The 18,730-nt window shown below is 44.8% G+C and overlaps 1 protein-coding gene across 2 annotated transcripts in view; it reads right to left on the bottom strand.

Moving 5' to 3' along the window:
- Nucleotides 1–18,730, bottom strand: part of TBX15 (T-box transcription factor 15) — a 140,326-nt gene that overhangs the window by 77,057 nt on the left and 44,539 nt on the right. The window contains exon 2 of one of the 2 annotated variants that reach the window (XM_044983970.1): nt 4,457–4,471. The exons of the other annotated variant lie outside the window; for it this stretch is intronic. Within the exon in view, the coding sequence (XP_044839905.1) occupies nt 4,457–4,471 (15 nt within the window). The remainder of the gene's footprint in view (nt 1–4,456; nt 4,472–18,730) is intronic. 2 annotated transcript variants of the gene reach the window in all.

Raw genomic sequence — 18,730 nt, 5'->3', positions numbered from 1 at the left:
CCATACCACTGCATTGCTCAGCACAGTAAAGTGCCATTCAGGGCTCCCCTCCCCTGCAGACAAAAAGTAGCACAGCACTCCACTTCCCCCATGGGGCAACATGCTGTAAAGCACTCCCCTCCCCCAGGAAGGAATATAACATAGCACTCATCCCTGGGAAAACAAAGCATTTCCCTCCTCTGCATAACATGGTGCACTGTGCTCCTCCTCTCCATACAGGCTCATGTTGCTCCCATTGTGCCATGCACCTAAACACATTATATTACATTATACTGCCAGCTGAACATGGAAAAAGGAGAGTGTGTGCCAGGCAATGTCATGAGGCAGCTGCTCCTGCCATTTAGCTACAGGGTTGTTTTGTTTGTAGTTTTTTCAGCCTCCTCCCTCTCGGTGACACTTCTACAAATCAGAATTCTAAACCATTATGAACCAAAACTGCATTAGGAACTATTGTACGCTCACCCACAAAGGTGAAAGTGCCACCGATCTTTGCATGGGGGAGTAGGGGAGAAAAGAGCTTTTGCCACCATTTCCTTATTCTCCCTCACACAATGGCCTAGCACAAAAGCGGTGCCAGTACTGAGGAGAGTACATGGATGGCTTGCGCCTAATGTCCCATGGTCACAGCTCACCCCAAGGGGGGAGAGGCAAGGCTATGGTCCACTTTTTATCCACACCACCCTGTAGAACTTCATGGGTATACCCGTGGGAGCTGGGCTGCATCACCTTCCTAAGGGAAGGTGGAGTTTGTGCATTCCCCATGTATGCCAGGAAGCTCAGGAAGAGATTAGACCTCTTGAGATAAATCACTCCTGGACCTCCTCTCAGGTAATGTGATTCCACACTGCCCCCATGGAGGGCCTGTTGCAGATTGTCACAAACTGGCCCATGAGGAGTTGTGAGAACATATTGCCAGGCTGGGAGTCAATATGTTGAAACTCATCTTCAGAACTAAAATACTCCTGCCTGGCTTTGACATAACTCAAACAAGACTCTTCACTCACTGGACTTTTACTGGACCAGATCTTTAGATGGTATATATTGGCTCAGGTCAATTGAGCTATTCTGATTGAACCGGAAGTATGCAATCAGGCAGCACCAGAGACAACAACAACAACAACAACAAAATCAAGTACAGTACAATACTGTGTTAAATGTAAACTACTAAAATAAATAAAGGGAAAGCAGCACTTTTCTTCTGCACAGTAAAGTTTCAAAGCTGTATTAAGTCAATGTTCAGTTGTAAACTTTTGAAAGAACCACCATAACATTTCGTTCAGAATTACGAACATTTCAGAGCTACGAACAACCTCCATTCCTAAGGCAGTTCATAACTCTGAGGTTATTTTGAACTGAAGCTAGATGACTTATCCTTAATAAAATCACTTCTAAGTTACAAAGAGTGATAAGAACCATCAGCAATAATAGATGTAGAAAAAACAACAGATCATAGCTGGGTTAAGTGCAATAGTACCACCAACCCAAAGTTCAAAACTCATGGATCAGACCCTAGAAAATCATGAGATTGCCCTGAAAAATCCTGATTTTTTTAAAAAGATTGAATCACTTTTTTGTCTGTCTGCTGATTTATTAATTCCTCCTGCTCATCCCTAATGTGTGGGTAACAACTGCAGTGATGCCAACTCCCACACACTTATAGTGGGTAGGGCAAGTTTGACCCCTGCTGCAGGAGCTCTAACTAGAGGATCTGCCTGGGATCAGGGTGCCGTCAGGCTAGACTCAGAACAAACACCCAGTGAGAGACCTGCCCTGAAGAGATGACACTGTAGTGCAAGGCACAGTGTGGTCAGTCTGTGATGTGGGACCTAGAATTGAGACTCATCTCAAATAGAGGCCACCAAACATCCATTAGATGTGAACAGCTGGTAATCCCTGCTGAGCTGGGCAGGATTCAGACTGTCACCTATTTGTAATAGACTCTGTAGCTGATAAGCAATGCCCTGCCACATCCAGTCCCCATAAATGCTAACGACCCTTTAGAAAAGGAGACCTGCTTTCTGTAAATAAATTGATTAAATCAAATTCTGACCTTTTGGAGCTTTCACGGGTATGGGCTTCCATGCTCTGGATGTAATATAGACAACATCTCCCATACAGAGCTCACAGTCTCAAACACTCTACATCTGCCACCCCCTATTCTTAAAGGGACAGCTCCCATTAACCAAATACAAAGAATAAAAATGCAACAGTAAAACAATAAGCACAACATCCAAATTTTACCTCTAAATACAATGTTTTACAATATAAAATGATTCTAACAATTACTGCAGGATCCCTACACTAATCTGTATACATATCTTTAGATCCGCAGCCTAGACCTCCTCAGCTATAGGAATACCTCGTGGGTAGGGGCAGTAGGTGGAAAGCAGGCTGCTACCCTCTGTGCAGACCAGCCAATGCAGGGAAACACAACACACACATTGCAGTGGGTTAGACAAGTATCTGTGAGACAACAATGGAATACTGGGCATCAAGGTTTTGGGTTTCTATTCCTGGGTCTGGGAATAGATTGTGGTCCAACATAGCCAAATGTACCAACATCCCTATTCAGATTATCAGTTAGGGCTGAACCAGGAATCTCTGGATGAATCTCTACTGCTTAACCTAGAGAATGAGCTCATGTAGCATTCCCACAGTAACCGACTTTAAAACCTTCCTATGCAGACTACCTGCTCTAGGGTGACACAGAGCCCCTGTTAGTGGGTTACACAAGCACGTAATCTGATGGCTGTTTTGAAAGACTGTGTGGCAAGGTAGATGACTCAGCTCTGTTATGTTAGAGCCCTGGGTTCTCTTCCTAGCTCTACTTGATGTAACTTTCTACAAACTACTAATTATCTTATCTATGAAATATGTGACTCATAGTGATACGCTGGGGTATGAGACCATGGCCCATAATAAGGGCTTGTGAAAGGCACCGAAATGTTAATACCAGCCAGTGGATCTCAGGCGTGCTGTGTGTGTAATTCAGTACACCATCCACTACTCTAGAGAGCAATGTATCTCAAACATCACACGGAGCTGCAGGTATCCACATCATCATGACACTAGCTGCACAGGGGCCAAATTTGTGTGAATTGGCAATACTCATGTTTGACAACTGCAATGTCCTCTTCTCTGACCTCAAGAAATGCATTCTTGCCCTGCTCGTATCCATCCAAACACTGCTCCAAAGATAAGCTTCCTATCTTGTCACTTTGACCATGTCACCCCTTTTTTTGCCTCCCATCATGACATCAAACAAAAACTACTTGTCTTCTCTTTGAAGTCCCTTCCCACCTACCATTTCTCAATATGCTAATGAGAAGTCAGCTCCCACCTCCAGTTGGCTAATGATGCCAGTCTTCATCATCCACTTGTTAAATTTGGTAACTAGAACTCTCATTCCATCTCTCATGCATGGGAGAAGTTCCCCCACAAGCTTCCGTAAAGCAACCTCATTATCCACACTCAAAACTCTCCTTTACTGTGATGTCTACAAACAACTAGATAACTGCTAAGCTGCTGGTGTGCTGTGACTGCAGCCTATCATGCTGACCAGAATCACCTCAAGGCTTGTCTACATGGGGAAATTACCAGCATAATTATACCCCTATAGTTATACCTGTATAAATCCCCAGGTAGACACTCTTATTCCACTCTGAGTGCCTTTTTTCAGTTTAGCTTATACCACTTTGAAATAATAACAATTGCAAATAAAGAGCTGTACTTCATGTAAAGTTGTAAAAGTCATTTCACTTTGTGCTAAGTGACAAATAATGTGCAATGATCACAGATTATACTTTGATGCACAAACACAAGGAGGCAGAGCTGAGATGGGGCTTGCAAACCTTTACTCTGCATTTCTTGACTTTTGTGCTTGATTTCCTTCCAATACTCGTGTACATGCGTCCGAAGAAGTGGGTATTCACCCACGAAAGCTCATGCTCCAATAAGTCTGTTAGTCTTTAAGGTGCCACAGGACTCTTTGCTGCTTTTATAGATCCAGACTAACCCAGCTAACCCTCTGATACTTTCCAACACTCAATTGATGATTTTTTTCATTAAATAAGACAATTTATTTAAACACAGATTAATAACTATCTAGTTGCCCCCATTGACACGGAAGTTAACAGGCCCCCGGGATTCCCTTGGTGGGTCCCCCATTACTTCTGCACATAGCGGACCAAGCATAGCAAAGGCCTAAGCCCTGATTATGAACTTAGCAATAACTCCAAACACAGAAGCATTCATGCTGAGAACATGAATGCTGTCTCATCCATCAACACCAACCTACACACGCAGAATTGTAAATACCAAACAGGCCCTTTCCAGAGGCCCTCACAGCAACAGTGGCATAGTGCCCATCTGCACAGGAACTAGTGTGTATGGAAAGGAAGCTTGCTTTATTGCTGCTTTGAGCCACTGGAGCAGTGCAATGCAGCTTCCATGGAGCTGAGGTTCTAGTCCACTATTTTCAAGGTTTTGTTACATATCTTTGACAGTGTCACTGCTAGTTCATTTTTTTATTTCCTTCACAAACCTCAGATTGTCCATAGGCTCCTGGTGACTTACTACATGTGTCTTCCTTATGTTTACCTGTGTGCTCAGACATACTACACGAACTTTTGTTTCAAAGGTGTGGGGAAGCGCTTCAAAGTAAAACCCCAGCAATATGAAAAATTTGAGGCAAGAAGCACAGTACAGCCCATAATCATGCACATCAGTCAAAAGATCAACAAAGTTTGCCATTGACCAAGAATGAACAGGGCTTTCATACTTTATAAAGCTGAATGGTCTAATTGGTAGCACAGGAGTCAAGAAAGCAGAAATCATGTGTTATAATCCCTGTTCCATCATTCACTTGTAGTTAGAACTGGTCAAAAAATCCAGTATTATTTCCACACAAAAAAATTCAACCCAAACAATTTTGTGCAAAAATGTTCACAGAAAATTTGAAATAAAATTGTCTTTTTCAGCCAGCTATAGTTATTTCTTACCTATTAATATATTGTAGAAATAGCTAGTGATCTGGGGGATTTGGGCAGGGGCTAAGTATGCACAAATGCAAAGATACACATATACATTATCTTCCATGGTATCCGTAAGTTACAGTGCTCTCAAACAACTGCGAGTAGAACTTCCCAATACCCCACTGCATCATGCTAAGACTGGCCTGAATGGAACAGCCAAGCAACTCCTGGCTAAATCCAAATAGACTCATACTTGAGGGAATTGCTCAGATCAAAACTATCCACTCCCAGGTGCTATGATGAACTTCATAGGCAGTGCTGGGTGAACTAAGATTAACCAAAAGGGCCAGATAGCCTTAGTATCTAGCCATGCAATACTATAGCACAGAATGGCAAATTGAGGCATTCCAGGCCCTGCACAATCTTTGCTCAAGCAATGTCAAATTACTGGCCCTACTCAACTGCTATTGACTGTTTTCTTGGCATTTAAGCTCCTGAGAGGACGTATGATTATGAAATTTATCAACTGATCCCAATCAGTAATTAACAGGAATGGGCGTTGAAAATAATTATCTGGGCTTGGAATCTATGAAAAACAAATAGACATGAGAGAGAGATCCAGATACACTATAAAACCCAACCAGCTTTGACTGTATCAACCCACCTATGACAAATCTGTTACACTTGGGCAATACTTGTCTAGCTTGTCACACCAGTAAGTATGACTGAATTGACTAACACACGTCACCAGCCTGTGCGCAGAAGGCTGGTTTAAATCTCATCTATAAACGAAATTGCACCAGATTAACTAAAGGTGTGATGTCAGTAATAGTGGTACATGTAATCACTATAATAATAGTGCTGTATGTTATCACTATAGTAGCTGAGTGCTTCACAAATATTAACTGATATATTTTCACAAACATCCCTTTGAGATGCGGGGGGTATTATTATCCCCATTTAAAAATGGGGACCCAAGGCACAAAGAGTTTAAGATCAAAACTGTCCACTAATTTTGCATGTCTAATTTGACATGCCTAGGGCCTGATTTTTCAGAGTTCTTAGCATTATATAGTACTTCCTATGTTCCAAGCACAGCTCCCATTGACTTCAGCTACAGCTGTGAGTACTCAGCACCCAGAAAATGAGGAACATACAGTTAGTGACCACCTGTGAAAAGTCTGGCTTAAGTGACTTGCCCAGCATCACATAGAAACTCTGTGGCAGAGGCAGGAATAGAATCCAATTCTCCAGAGCAGAATTCAGCTCCTTTGCCCATGAGACTGTCCTTTCTCTTCCTGTAATCTCCTGCCTCATTCACTCCACACTACACAACTTTCAAAGGAAAGGTTTCAAGAATTTTGTAACATGAGCAAAACAACATATTTTTCACTAAGTTTGTTCTCAGAAACAGCTGAACTGTTTTGGCTGAAATTTTCCAGAATAATTCAGCCTGAATAAGACAGCTGGACGCAAACACATACACAAGTTCAATAGCTTTACCTTCACATGCTTCCATGGCAGATGAGCTGCTTTCTCTGCACAGAGCTTATCCAGATGTGGAAGGATTGGCCTACACTGAAATTGGAAGGTAACCTGAGAGTCCAGCCTGGGAAATAAGATCCCAAATGAAGTCTCCCTCTTTCCAGAATGTTCCCCCTTGACACCCATTTTGCTCATTCTATTCCCTATTCTGTCTCTGCTGGCAAGGACCTAAAGCATCAGGCTTCTGCTTCCTCCTCCTCCTGGACTAGTTGAGCACCAGCAGGTTGAGGAACAGACAGTCTCTCTACCCTGCTGCCAGCACCACACTTAGAGTTAGGGAAAAAAATTTCAGATGAAACTTTTTCAGCAAAAAATGCAGACTCAATATCACTAAAAAATTTAGTTTGTGTCGATTTCAGTGAATTGTTTAGGTAGGAAAAAAATTTTAGGTACAGGAGAGAGAAGGACCCACAAAGAGTCAAGCTGGGGAGAGGAAGGGATTGGCCTCATATATGAAGATAAAGATATGGGGCTCTGGGTGGGTGGGGAAGGGAGGGCATTAAGGACAGACACGGATGAGCAAAGTGAAATAAATAGAGAAAGGAGAGAGCATACTAAAAAGAAAAAGAATTGGCAACATGTGCCACAACATGTGCACAAAACCCTTCGATGTACGGTGGCCTATTGACCAATAAACTAAATTCCTAGTTTATTTGGAGAACTATCGCTTGAAAACATTTTCAGACATTGGGTACTGTCCATTACTGTCAATGCAAGCAGCTGGGAACCACTCCTTCTGCAGCAGAAAAGGCTACATCTGTAGATCAAGGATTTATTATCATTATTATTATTATTTAAAATGAATGTTTCAGTTTTAGGGGCCAAAAAGAATCTCTAAGGTAACACTCCCAGAAAATCTTATGGCCGGCCCTCAGTGATAGACTGGGGAAGGGAGAGAATACAAACATTAAGGGAGGAAACTAGAACATGAAGAAAAAAGGAAAGAAAAATTAAGAGACAGGGAAGAGCCCAGGAGAAAAAGTAAATGAGGAATAAAAGTGAAAGTGGAGAAGACACACTAAAGATGTAACCCAGGAGGAAGAAAGAAAGCTGCTGTAGAAAGACCTGGTTTTCCCTATTAAGCAGATAAGTATGTTAGTGATGCGTGTGCTTCAGAAATTTCCAAGGATGCTGAACTGGGACAGCCTAGCTCTAAAGGACTGTGAAACACTTACAAATATTGTTTCTAAAAAAAAGAGAAACTGTTTTCATTGTTACAGAGGAGGTAACGGGATGAAGCTTGATAGTTTTCAGAGAGCTATTAGGTCTGATTCACTGGAGAGGGTACGGGCCCCCTACCACCTCCAATTCTTGGCTAGCCTTTCCCATTTTGACTTACCCTGCAAAGGGGAGGCTCCATTCACTTTCTGTCACCTCAAGCTACCGTGGTGGACTTTCTGCAAGCATCTGTGTTACTAGAAAACAACATGGGTCCTGGAGTAAATCTGTCCCATTGTAGGTGACAGTTTCTACATTTATAAATTGGAGAGGGTTCAGAGAAGAACCATGAAAATGATAAAAGATTAGTAAACCTGCCTTCTAGCAATAGATTCAAGGAGCTCAATCTATTTAGCTTAACGAAAAGAAGCTTAAGAGATGCCTGGATCACAGTCTATAAGTACCTGCATGAGGAACACATATTTAACAATTGACTCTTTAATCTAGCAGAGAAAGATCCAATGATCCAATGGCTGGAATTTGAAACTAGAAAATTCAGACTGGAAATAAGGCATAATTTTTTTAACAGAGTAATTAACCATTGGAACAATTTGCCAAGGGTCATGGTGGAGCTCCATCACTCACAATTTTTAGATCAAGATTGGCTGTTTGTCTAAAAGATCTGCTCTAGGAATTATTATTTGGGGGAAGATCTATGGCCTGTGTTATACAGGAAGTCAGACAAGATTATCAAAATAGACCCTTCTGGTTTTGGAATCTATGGTTATGCAAAGTATGGGGTTTTTGTAAACACCCATTCTAAATGTGTTTAAATACATTAAAGAAATAGAACCTATTCATTTCTTTAAGGTGACCTAACAGCAGGGAGCACTAACAGATAAAAACATCATCACTGCCACTTATGAGAGAAAAGTTGCTATCGGACTACGATCTCATTCTTTTGTCTACAGATAACCCCACCACCACCACTAGCATCACTCCTGGCATGCAGTTTCTCCCTGCAATCCTATCTGTAGACTTCCTACACAGTTCTACCTATGCACTTCAGTCCTGAGCTAGTAATCAGCCAGTACAACGTACTGACACTTTTCTCCATTCCATTCTGTTCCCCACAGGCCATTCCACTCCCTTGGTAAGCAGAGAACTGTAGCTGCACAATTAGCAAGCCCGCTGAAATGCAAGCTAGCTTGTTTGCTATTCTGAGGAGAACCGTAGATTGGAGCAGTGAAGTAAGACAGGAGTGGACCTGCATGCGTGTAATCAGAGAGGGAGAAGCAAGGCAGCACAGGGGGTAGGAAAGAAGGACAACTAGACACAAAACAGGGTGCATGTGAAAAAGGAAAAGGAGCCATGATCCAGTAAGGAAAGGAAAGGGAATATAATTTCCTTAGTTCTGTAAAATGCCCAAACTATTGAAAATGTATGAACAGAGTCAGGAAGATATAAAGCCGAGTATCAACAAGTGGAAAGTAAGTGTGTGTCAAGGCTTGATTCTTCACTGCCATGAACCTTGTGTAGTCATGTACATCCATGTAAATTGATCCTGATTCTTCTCTCATTTACAACAATTTTACACCAGCATAACTATGGCCTGGTCTACACTAGGACTTTAAATCGAATTTAGCAGCGTTAATTCAAATTAACCGCTCAACTGTCCACACTAGGAAGCCGTTTAATTCGACCTAGAGGGCTCTTTAGTTCGAATTCGGTACTCCACCCCGACAAGGGGAGTAGCGCTAAATTCGACATGGCTATCTCGAATTAGGCTAGGTGTGGATGCAAATCGAACTTACTAGCTCCGGGAGCTATCCCACACTGCACCACTCTGTTGACGCTCTGGACAGCAGTCCGAGCTTGGATGCTCTGACCAGCCACACAGGAAAAGTCCCGGGAAAATTTGAATTCCTTTTCCTGTCTGGACAGTTAGAATCTCATTTTGTGGTTGGACATCGGGGCGAGCTCAGCAGCACCGGCAGCGATGCAGAGCTCTCCAGCAGAGGAGTTCATGTAATCTCTGAATAGAAAGAGGGACCCGGCATAGACTGACCGGGAACTCTTGGATCTGATCGGTGTGTGGGGCGAGGAGTCTGTGCTTTCAGAGCTGCGCTCCAAAAAACGGAATGCAAAGACCTACGAGAAGGTCTCCAAAGCCATGAGAGACAGAGGATACAGCCGGGATGCCACGCAGCGCCGCGTGAAAATCAAGGACCCCAGACAAGGCTACCAAAAAATCAAAGCGGCAAATGGATGCTACGGAGCCTGCCACCACTGCCCCACCAGCGACCATGGACTCTGACGATGGGACAGTGTCAACGGCCAGTTCCTCTGCGATGTTCGCGGACGGGGAAGATGAGGAAGGGTTTGTGGAGGACGAGGCAGGCGACAGCGCTTACAACGCTGGTTTCCCCGACAGCCAGGATCTATTCATCACTGTCACGGAGATCCCCTACCAACCCTCCCCGGCCATTAACCCGGATCCTGAATCAGGAGAAGGATCACTCGGTAAGTGCTTTAACCATGTAAACTTTTATTCTTAATATAACAGGAATCTGAAGTATGTGAAAAGGAGGTCTCTCTATATATGGGGATAGAACAGAAATCCTCCTGGGAGATATCCACGAAGCTCTCCTGCAGGTAATCGAAAAGCCTCCACAGGAGGTTCCTGGGGAGAGCTGCCTTATTGGGTGCTCCGTGGCAGCACACTTTTCCGCGCGAGGCTTTCATGAGGTACTCAGGGAGCATTGCCTCCCCGAGCACTGCTGCATAGGGCCCTGGTTTGTGCTGGCTTTCACGCAGCATGCGCTCTCTATCTCCTTCAGTGACCGTCCTCAGGGTGATCTCGCTCGGAGAGTCCTGCATCTAATTAGGGGAATTACTGTAATGTTACGCCTGGTCCAGAGTATTTTTCAAAAAACTCCGGACAGACGGCATAGCACAGATTCAGCACGCTGCTGCGTGACGAGCGTAACGGAAAGCCAAAGAATCAAATGGACGCTCATGGAGGGAGGGGGGACTGAGGACGCAAGGTATCCCACAGTTCCTGCTGTCTCCGAAAAGCATTTGCATTCTTGGCTGAGCTCCAAATGCTTCTAGGGTCAAACACAGTGTCCGCGGTGGGTCAGGGCATAGCTCGGCAATTTACGCACACACCCCCACCCCCAGAAGTGAAAGGGAAAACAATCCTCTGTTGACTCTTTTACATGTCACCGTATCTTTACTAAATGCTGAAGATAGATGCGATGGTGCAGCACTGAACACCGACATCCTCACTCCCCCCACGCTATGGATGGCTGATGGTACAATAAGACTGATATCCATCGTCATCATCAGCCTATTGGCACATGGGGCAGTGCAAAAGGACTGGTAACCATACGTACTAGCATCAGTGAGGTCGATCAAGGGCGCCTGGCCCTAATTTTTCCTGGTAGATGGTGCAGTATGGCTGGTAACCGTCTTCATCATAGCAACAGGGGGCTGAGCTTCATCAGCCCCCACCCTTCATGTGTAAATAAAAGATTCAATTGCCCCTGGACTAGCAGCAGGATGCTGGGCTCCTCTCCTCCACACTCCTTAATGTCCTATCTGGACTATCATAGCAACTGGAGGCTGCCTTCCACTCATATCTCACTAACAAGTCACTGTGTCTTATTCCTGCATTCTTTATTACTTCATCACACAAGTGGGGGGACAATGCTATGGTAGCCCAGGAAGGCTGGGGAAGAATGGAATGAACAGGTGTGGTTGTTGCAGGAGCACCCCCTGTGAATAGCATTCAGCTCATAATCTATGCAGGATCTGACACAGAGCAGCTGTGCTCTCTGGTTCTCTGATACAGTGGTTCTCTAGTACACTTGCCCATATTCTAGGCAGGACTGATTCTATTTTTACATACCAAAAAGGAGGGATTGACTCAGGGAGTCATTCCCAATTTTGGCTTTTGCGCCCCTGGCTAAGAGCAGCCAGGGGCACTTATGACAGCAGCAAATGTTGCAGTGCAAAAGGACTGGTAACCATGCCCATCTTATTACCAATTTATGGTATGGTAGATGGTACAGTATGGCTGGTAACCATCTCTGCTATCATGCAAAAGCAAAAGCATGCTGCTGTGTAGCGCTGCTGGACCGCCTCTGTCAGCGGCATCTAGTACACATACGGTGACAGGCACAAAAGGCAAAATAGGCTCCATGGTTTCCATGCTGTGGCGTCTGCCAGGGCAATCCAGGGAAAACGGGCTAGAAATGATTGTCTGCTGTAGCTTTCCCGGAGGAAGGGATGACTGACGACATTTACCCAGAACCACCCGCGAAAATGGTGTTTGCCCTATCAGGCACTGGGATCTCAACCCAGAATTCACAGAGACAGACTACACTGTGTTCATTGTTCGCCAAAATTTATCTTTGCAAGGAATTCACTCCCTTTTTCCCATCACACAGCTTTGACTGTCTCCAGACCTGCCACAGCATCCCCCTCACAGAGGCTGGCAAAGATTAGGCGGCGAAAGAAAAAGACAGGGGATGAGATGTTCGCTGAAGTTATGGGGTGCTCCCGAGACGAGGCGGGCCAGCAGAGCCAGTGGAGGGAGACCCTCTCTCTGTACCAGCGCTCACACAGCGAACGGGAGGAGAGGTGGCGTGAGGAAGACAAGCAGTCGACTCAAACGCTGCTTGGACTAATGAGGGAGCAAACGGACATGCTCCTGCGCCTTGTGCATGTTCTGCAGGACCTCAGGCAGGAGGACAGAGCCCCCCTGCAGTGTATCTGCAACCGCCCTCCCCCGCCACAAAGTCCCATACCCCCCTCACCCAAAATAACCAGAAGGAGGGGCGCCAGAGGCCGTGTAAACTGTCACTGCACCCCAGCAGAGTGCTCAAGTACCGAAAAGCTCTCATAGCCTAATTTTTGAGAAGTCCTTTCCTTCCCGCCTCACCCAAGCCCCCATCCCAGTTTCATCCCCTAACTGTCTAGTTGATAATAAAAAATACTTTTCTGTTAATTACTTTTTCCGTCATGTTCTTTTAGAGGAGACTGTGTTTGAAGGGGGGGAAGGGGGTTGGTAATTTGACAGGACAATCACCTTTACCAGGGTACAGACATGGGGGCAGGATCAGCAGCAGGTCACACACACACTGCAGTCAGTACGCACCCTGGTAGGTATGGGAGGTGGTTTGCAGGTTCTGTGGGGGGGGGGGTACGTGGCTTTGTAGCGGGGGAGGGGGGTTACAGATCTCATGCAATGGTCCCTGTCCTGGACCACAGAGCCACGCAGCAGAGGAATCTGTATCCGTCCTCCCCCGCCAAAAGGCCACATAGCCCACGCACACAGAGTCCCAAAAAGGAGGGATGGCAGGCTCCGTTGAAACATCCAGTCCGGCACTGCAGACCGCTCTGGGAGCAGGAGCCTGTCATTCCTCGAGTTTACAGGCGGTCTTTACATCACCGCACACCCTACCCAGCACAGTCCGTGTCCCAGCTTCAACCCTGTAACGCAAAGTCATCAATAAAGAAACCTTTGTAAAGTTACAGTGGAACATGTATTTTATTTTTATACATGTGTTGGAAGTTGGGGAAGCGGGGTTGGCGGGGTATGTAACTGCAGATGCTAGTCAACAGTAACTTGGTAAAGAAACAGGGGCAGGTTCAGCTTCTCTGTAAAGAAACTGAACAGTCACAGGTCACGCTGCTCACTGCTCGCTGGTACTTGAAGAGTTCCTTGTCGCTGTGCAAGGCGCCTGCACAGAGCTTCACGAGCCAGGGCATTAGCGGGTAGGCTGGGTCCCCGACGATCACTATAGGCATCTGCACATCCCCAAGACTTATTTTGTGGTCCGGGAAGAAACTACCTTCCTGCAGGCGTCTAAACAGACCAGAGTTCCTGAAAACAAGCACGTCATGAACTTTGCCTGGCCACCCGACGTTGATGTTGGTAAAACGTCCCCCATGGTCCACCAGTGCTCGCAGCACCATTGAAAAGTAGCCCTATTTCTCAGCAGCTGACTGTGGAAGAGGTGGACGATAAGGTGCGAGGAGTTGACAATGGCCATAACTGCAGCGGGATCCGTGCTCAAAGTGCTGTGGCGCCCGCGCTGTCACTGAGCAGAAAAGTGCACGAACAGATTGCCCGCAGGTGCTTTCAGGGAGGGAGGGAGGGAGGGAGGGCGTGATTGACGGTTCAATGATGACAGTTACCCAAAACCACCCTCGACACATTTTTTCTCCCAGCAGGCATTGGGGGCTCTACCCAGCATTCCAATGGGCAGCGGGGAGTGCGGGAACTGTGGGATAGCTTCCCACAGTGCACCGCTTCCAAAGTCGACGCTGGCCCCGTTACTGTGGACTCAGACAGTCGAATTAGTGTATTTAGTGTGGATACACAAATTCGACTTCATAAGGTCGATTCCACAAATTCGAATTAAGTAGATTCGAAATAGTCTTGTAGTGTAGACGTACCCTATGATTTCAGCAGCATTTTTCATTCACATTGGTACCAGAGGAGCAATTTGATTATTCAATGTTTTGCCCTCCCTTTGCATGGGTGTAAATGACTTTACAAGGAGAATGGAGAATCAGGCTCTGTGTCTCCATGTCAGGTTGGGTTCTGGTAGCATCTCTTAGAGGATCTTGGAGGGAACCTAGCCAGATGGCAGAGAGGCAAAATCTAGGACATGTCTTGAGGAAGTTGAAAGCAGAAGAGACTGTAATCAAGATAATAAATAAATAAATAGATAATAGCTAGGAAATAAAGGTTTCTGGGTACTTATATGGGAAGACAGTGTAAGAAAATGAATGAGAGCATGAAATATTCATTATTTTTTCTTGTTTTCTGTGTTGGTCCCAGGATATTAGAGAGATAAGGTGGTGGGAGAGGTAATATCTTTCATTGAATCAATTTCTGCTAGTGAAAGAGACAAGCTTGCAACTACACAGAGCTCTACTTGCTTCTGATGATGAGATTGGGGGATTGTTTGAAGGTCAGAAGAGAGGATTTGGGACTAATTTCTTTCAGGGTGTGGTCCCCATCTAGTATAGATTATAAATGTTTAATTATACCCTCTGTGGGTTCCAGTGTGGAACAGAGGACAACTAGGTGTGTGCTGTAGGAGGTTTTTCTGTTTCTGTATTGAAGCAGGTTCTCTCAGAATATTTGGGTGGCCTCTTCCATAATGCAATCTACTTCTCTGGTAAAGTTTCCTTCTTTGATGAAGACAGTTTGAAGTATGTTAAGGTGGGTATCCCAGGCTTTCTCCTCCGAGCATATTCTGTGGTATCTGAGTGCTTCACCGCATCATGGAATGGGCCCCCCAAATACTCTGAGAGAATGTGCTTCAATGCAGAAAAAAAAACAAAAAAACCACCAATTGCATTCCTCTAATTGTCTCCTACCACTCCACACTGGAGTCCACATGGGGTATCATCAAACAATTATAACCCATACTTGATGGGGCCTACTTCCTGAAATAAATCTCTCCAGAAACCTCCTCTTCTCGCCTTCAAACAAACCCCCAACCTCTCCAAGCTCATCATCAGAAGCAAGCTCCACACAGACAAAGACACACCAACTCGAAGTGGCACCAGACCCTGCCATAACAACAGAAGCAAAACATGCAGACATAGTTGCACTACTCAAACGTCAACACCCCCCAACAACACACCTTTCAAGATCCATGGGTCTTAAAAAGTGCCTGTCATAACATGTGGCATACCTCACCAAGTGCATCAAATGCTCCAACAACTATGTGGGTGAAACCAGACAATCACTACACTCTCATATTAACTCACACAGAAAAATCGTAAGACAAAAACACCCAATTACCTGTGGCTGAACACTTTTCACAAAATGATCACTCCCTGTCTGACCTCTCAGTCCTCATCCTCAAAAGAAACCTACAGGACACCTTCAAAAGATGAGGCTGGAAGCTTAATTTCATAATTTTGCCATACACTAAAAATCATGATCTGAATAAAGACACTGGATTTATGGCTTATTACAAAAATCTGTAATCCACTAACCCCCCTTTTTTGTTTTATGACTGGAGAGGTGTTAACAGGCCACTTTACCATGAATGCTCTCTTAGCATAAGTAGTTAACACATATTCTAAACAACCTGTTCCACCTTCTATTGTGTTGTGACATTCTGAAGAAGAGCTCTGAGAGCTCCAAAGCTTGTCTTTTTCAACAACAAAAGTTGGTCCAATAAAAGATATTACCTCACCCACCTTGTCTATTATTCCTTCTGTTTGCCAGAAGCAGGGAATGGGCTACTGCGGATGGATCACTTGATGATTACCTGTTCTGTCCATTCCCTCTGAAGCACCTGGCATTGGCCACTGTCAGAAGACAGGATACTAGGCTAGATGGATCTGACCCAGTATGGCCGTTCTTATATTCTTCTGGCATTTCCAGTCCCTCAAATCCTCTCCCTACTGCCTGCTGAAGTACTTTGGTTGCTACAGAGGCAAAAGGGAAAGGACTCCTCATCCCCGGGCCATGGAGCTGTTCTGTAGCTATTATTTCAGCATAAAAACATGGAACAGCTTTTTCACTTCACCAGATGGTTGGGAGAGAAGGAGCTGAATCACACCCCATCCGCCCATTTGCTTTATGCACAGGCCTTTTAAAGAGCTTTTCTACTGCCCAGAAATGAATAAGACGTGCTTGCTACTTTCTGGACATATTTTTGCCCAACAGTTTTCCTTTTGCACCTCTTTGCATTGACAATTAATGCCTGTAAACAGACATAGGATAAAAATCATGCAGCTGTGGAGAACAAAATTTCCTTATACATGTTCCTTACACATTACCAATAGAGCACCTTAGATTAAGCAAAATGAAAAAAAAATCTATTTGTCACCCTACTAATTGTTAACGTTACTTTCTGCATTTCTATCAGCTTGGACAATGAAAATAAAACTCATTAGTTAGATCTTATTACCCCCATTTTACATACAGAAAAACTGAGGCACTTGTCAAAGGTCATGCAGCGATTTCATGGCAGAGCTTGGACTAGAACCCAGGAGTCTTGCCCATAATGATCTAAATAACAGTATAATCTTATTGTAATTGTCATTGTTCTTTTCCTCATTCCTCCACCTCCATTTTCAAGATTAGGCCTTAGGGATAGTCTGAAAGATTTTTCCACACTGAATTATCCCAGTGTGTATTGGTCACATGTATCACATGTATTATTTCACTTATATTTCTGTAACTTCTAAGCACAAATGCAAGAAGTATGGGAAATGAGAAAGAACAACACTTAAAGGGGATGGAATCTGGCCTTCTGCCCCCTGCTGAAGACTCCCTGGCAGTGGGCACTCCCCAGTGTGCTTAGAGACTGCATAACTGACCCTTGTATCCAAACTGCTCTCAGCCTCCATGGCAGGGGATATGTTAGGGGTGGGGAGGAGGCATGGCTAGACGACACTATGCTGCAGCTATCCTCAGATGATAGTCAGTCTCTTGAGGACCATAACGGAGGTCAGCTAGATAGTCAAGGAGCTGGAATCAGATAGCCATTACTGGCAGCCTGGTGGTCCACCCCCAGCCCTCTATTGCATGAAGCAGAAACTCAGCACAGCAGAGAATCTGACCTGAGGAGTTTTTAAAAGATGGTGATCATTATTATTATATTGCAGTGCCAGAAAAGCTCCTTAGATCTAATCACTGAGACCCATCATCAGGAAGTACATAATGTGTTGGTCACGCCTGCATAACACAGCCATCCATAGGATACGGAATAAACTCCACAAGTCCCGGCCTGGTCTGGTGTCAGTGTAAAACCTGAGATGGCTACTCTGGCAGCTGGTCTCTTCTTTGGCTTTTCCAAAGTCCTGCTCAAGGATTCTGTGGGAGTGAATGGCCTTTTCCCTGCAGTTCTCCTCCTGGCCCCCACGATTGCTGTGAAGATGGGTCTGAAGGCAGCTGCCTGGCTACTCTCTGGTCCTTCTGCAGGCTCTGAACAGAGCTCTTGGCAGCAGAAAGCATCAGCAACTGGCTGGCTGCCTCAGTGCCCTACCTTCAGGAGAGGGGAGGGGCAATGGAGCGGGACAGGGTGGGGTCAGAGACTGAAGTCAGTGGGATGGGACTGAAGAGACAGGGACAGACTATAGCTGGCAGAATGGGGGCCGCTAATGGAAAGAAGGGGCAGAATGGGGGGAACTCTCCCAGTTGTCCCATCTAATCCCAACATCCCCACCCCAGGCTTCCCCTCTCACTCCAAACAACCTTTCACTGCCTGCCCCTTGCCCCCGACAACCTCCCCCACTGCCTAACAATCGCCCTCTGACCTGCCCCCACCCCAGTTCACTCCAAAAAACCCCAGGTTCCACCTTGCCCAAGTCCTCTCACCAACAGTTTTGAGGGGTGCAAGGAATAAGCTCCTGCCACTCCCCTCACTCCTTCTTCCACTACTTGTCATCGTTGGTGAGAAACATCACAACGAGCTGCACAAAACTGGAGCCCGAATGAAGAATGTACTGAGAACAGGTGGGTAAAAGGGAGGCTGGGTACCAGGTACTAATGAATACATGGTCCAATTTACGAGCACTTCATTATGCCTCTTTTTTCCCCTACTATTCTGGGCCACATAAGAAAGCAGCAACAAAATGAAACTGTCAATATTAGAGCTGGTCAAAAAAATTTAGACGGAACAGTTTTCGGTCAGAAGATGCAGTTTTGTCAAAATCCAAACATTTCACACAACTGTGTTGCTTTCAATGAAATTTTCAATGTGAAAAAGTCAAGATGAAACATTTGGATTTAGTTGTGTTATTTTGATAGCATCAAGACTTTTTTTATTTTACTGTTTCTATTCATGTAGTTTCAACTAGTTATATTATATTGTAATAATGTGTCAATATTATTGAAATGAAACAATCCAACATTATCAAAATGAAACATTTAGATGGTTCTGAATCAAAAGTTTTAAAAATTTTTGTTCTTGGGAAATTTCAAAAATTCAGCTTTTTGTTCCCATTTGACATGAAAACAATGTTCAAAATGTCAGACTTTCCCATGGAGTGGGAATTCTGGTTTCTGA

This window comes from Mauremys mutica, chromosome 1 (genome assembly GCF_020497125.1).
Source record: "Mauremys mutica isolate MM-2020 ecotype Southern chromosome 1, ASM2049712v1, whole genome shotgun sequence".
Lineage (NCBI taxonomy): Eukaryota > Metazoa > Chordata > Testudines > Geoemydidae > Mauremys > Mauremys mutica.
This window is presented reverse-complemented; position numbering and strand designations above follow the sequence as displayed.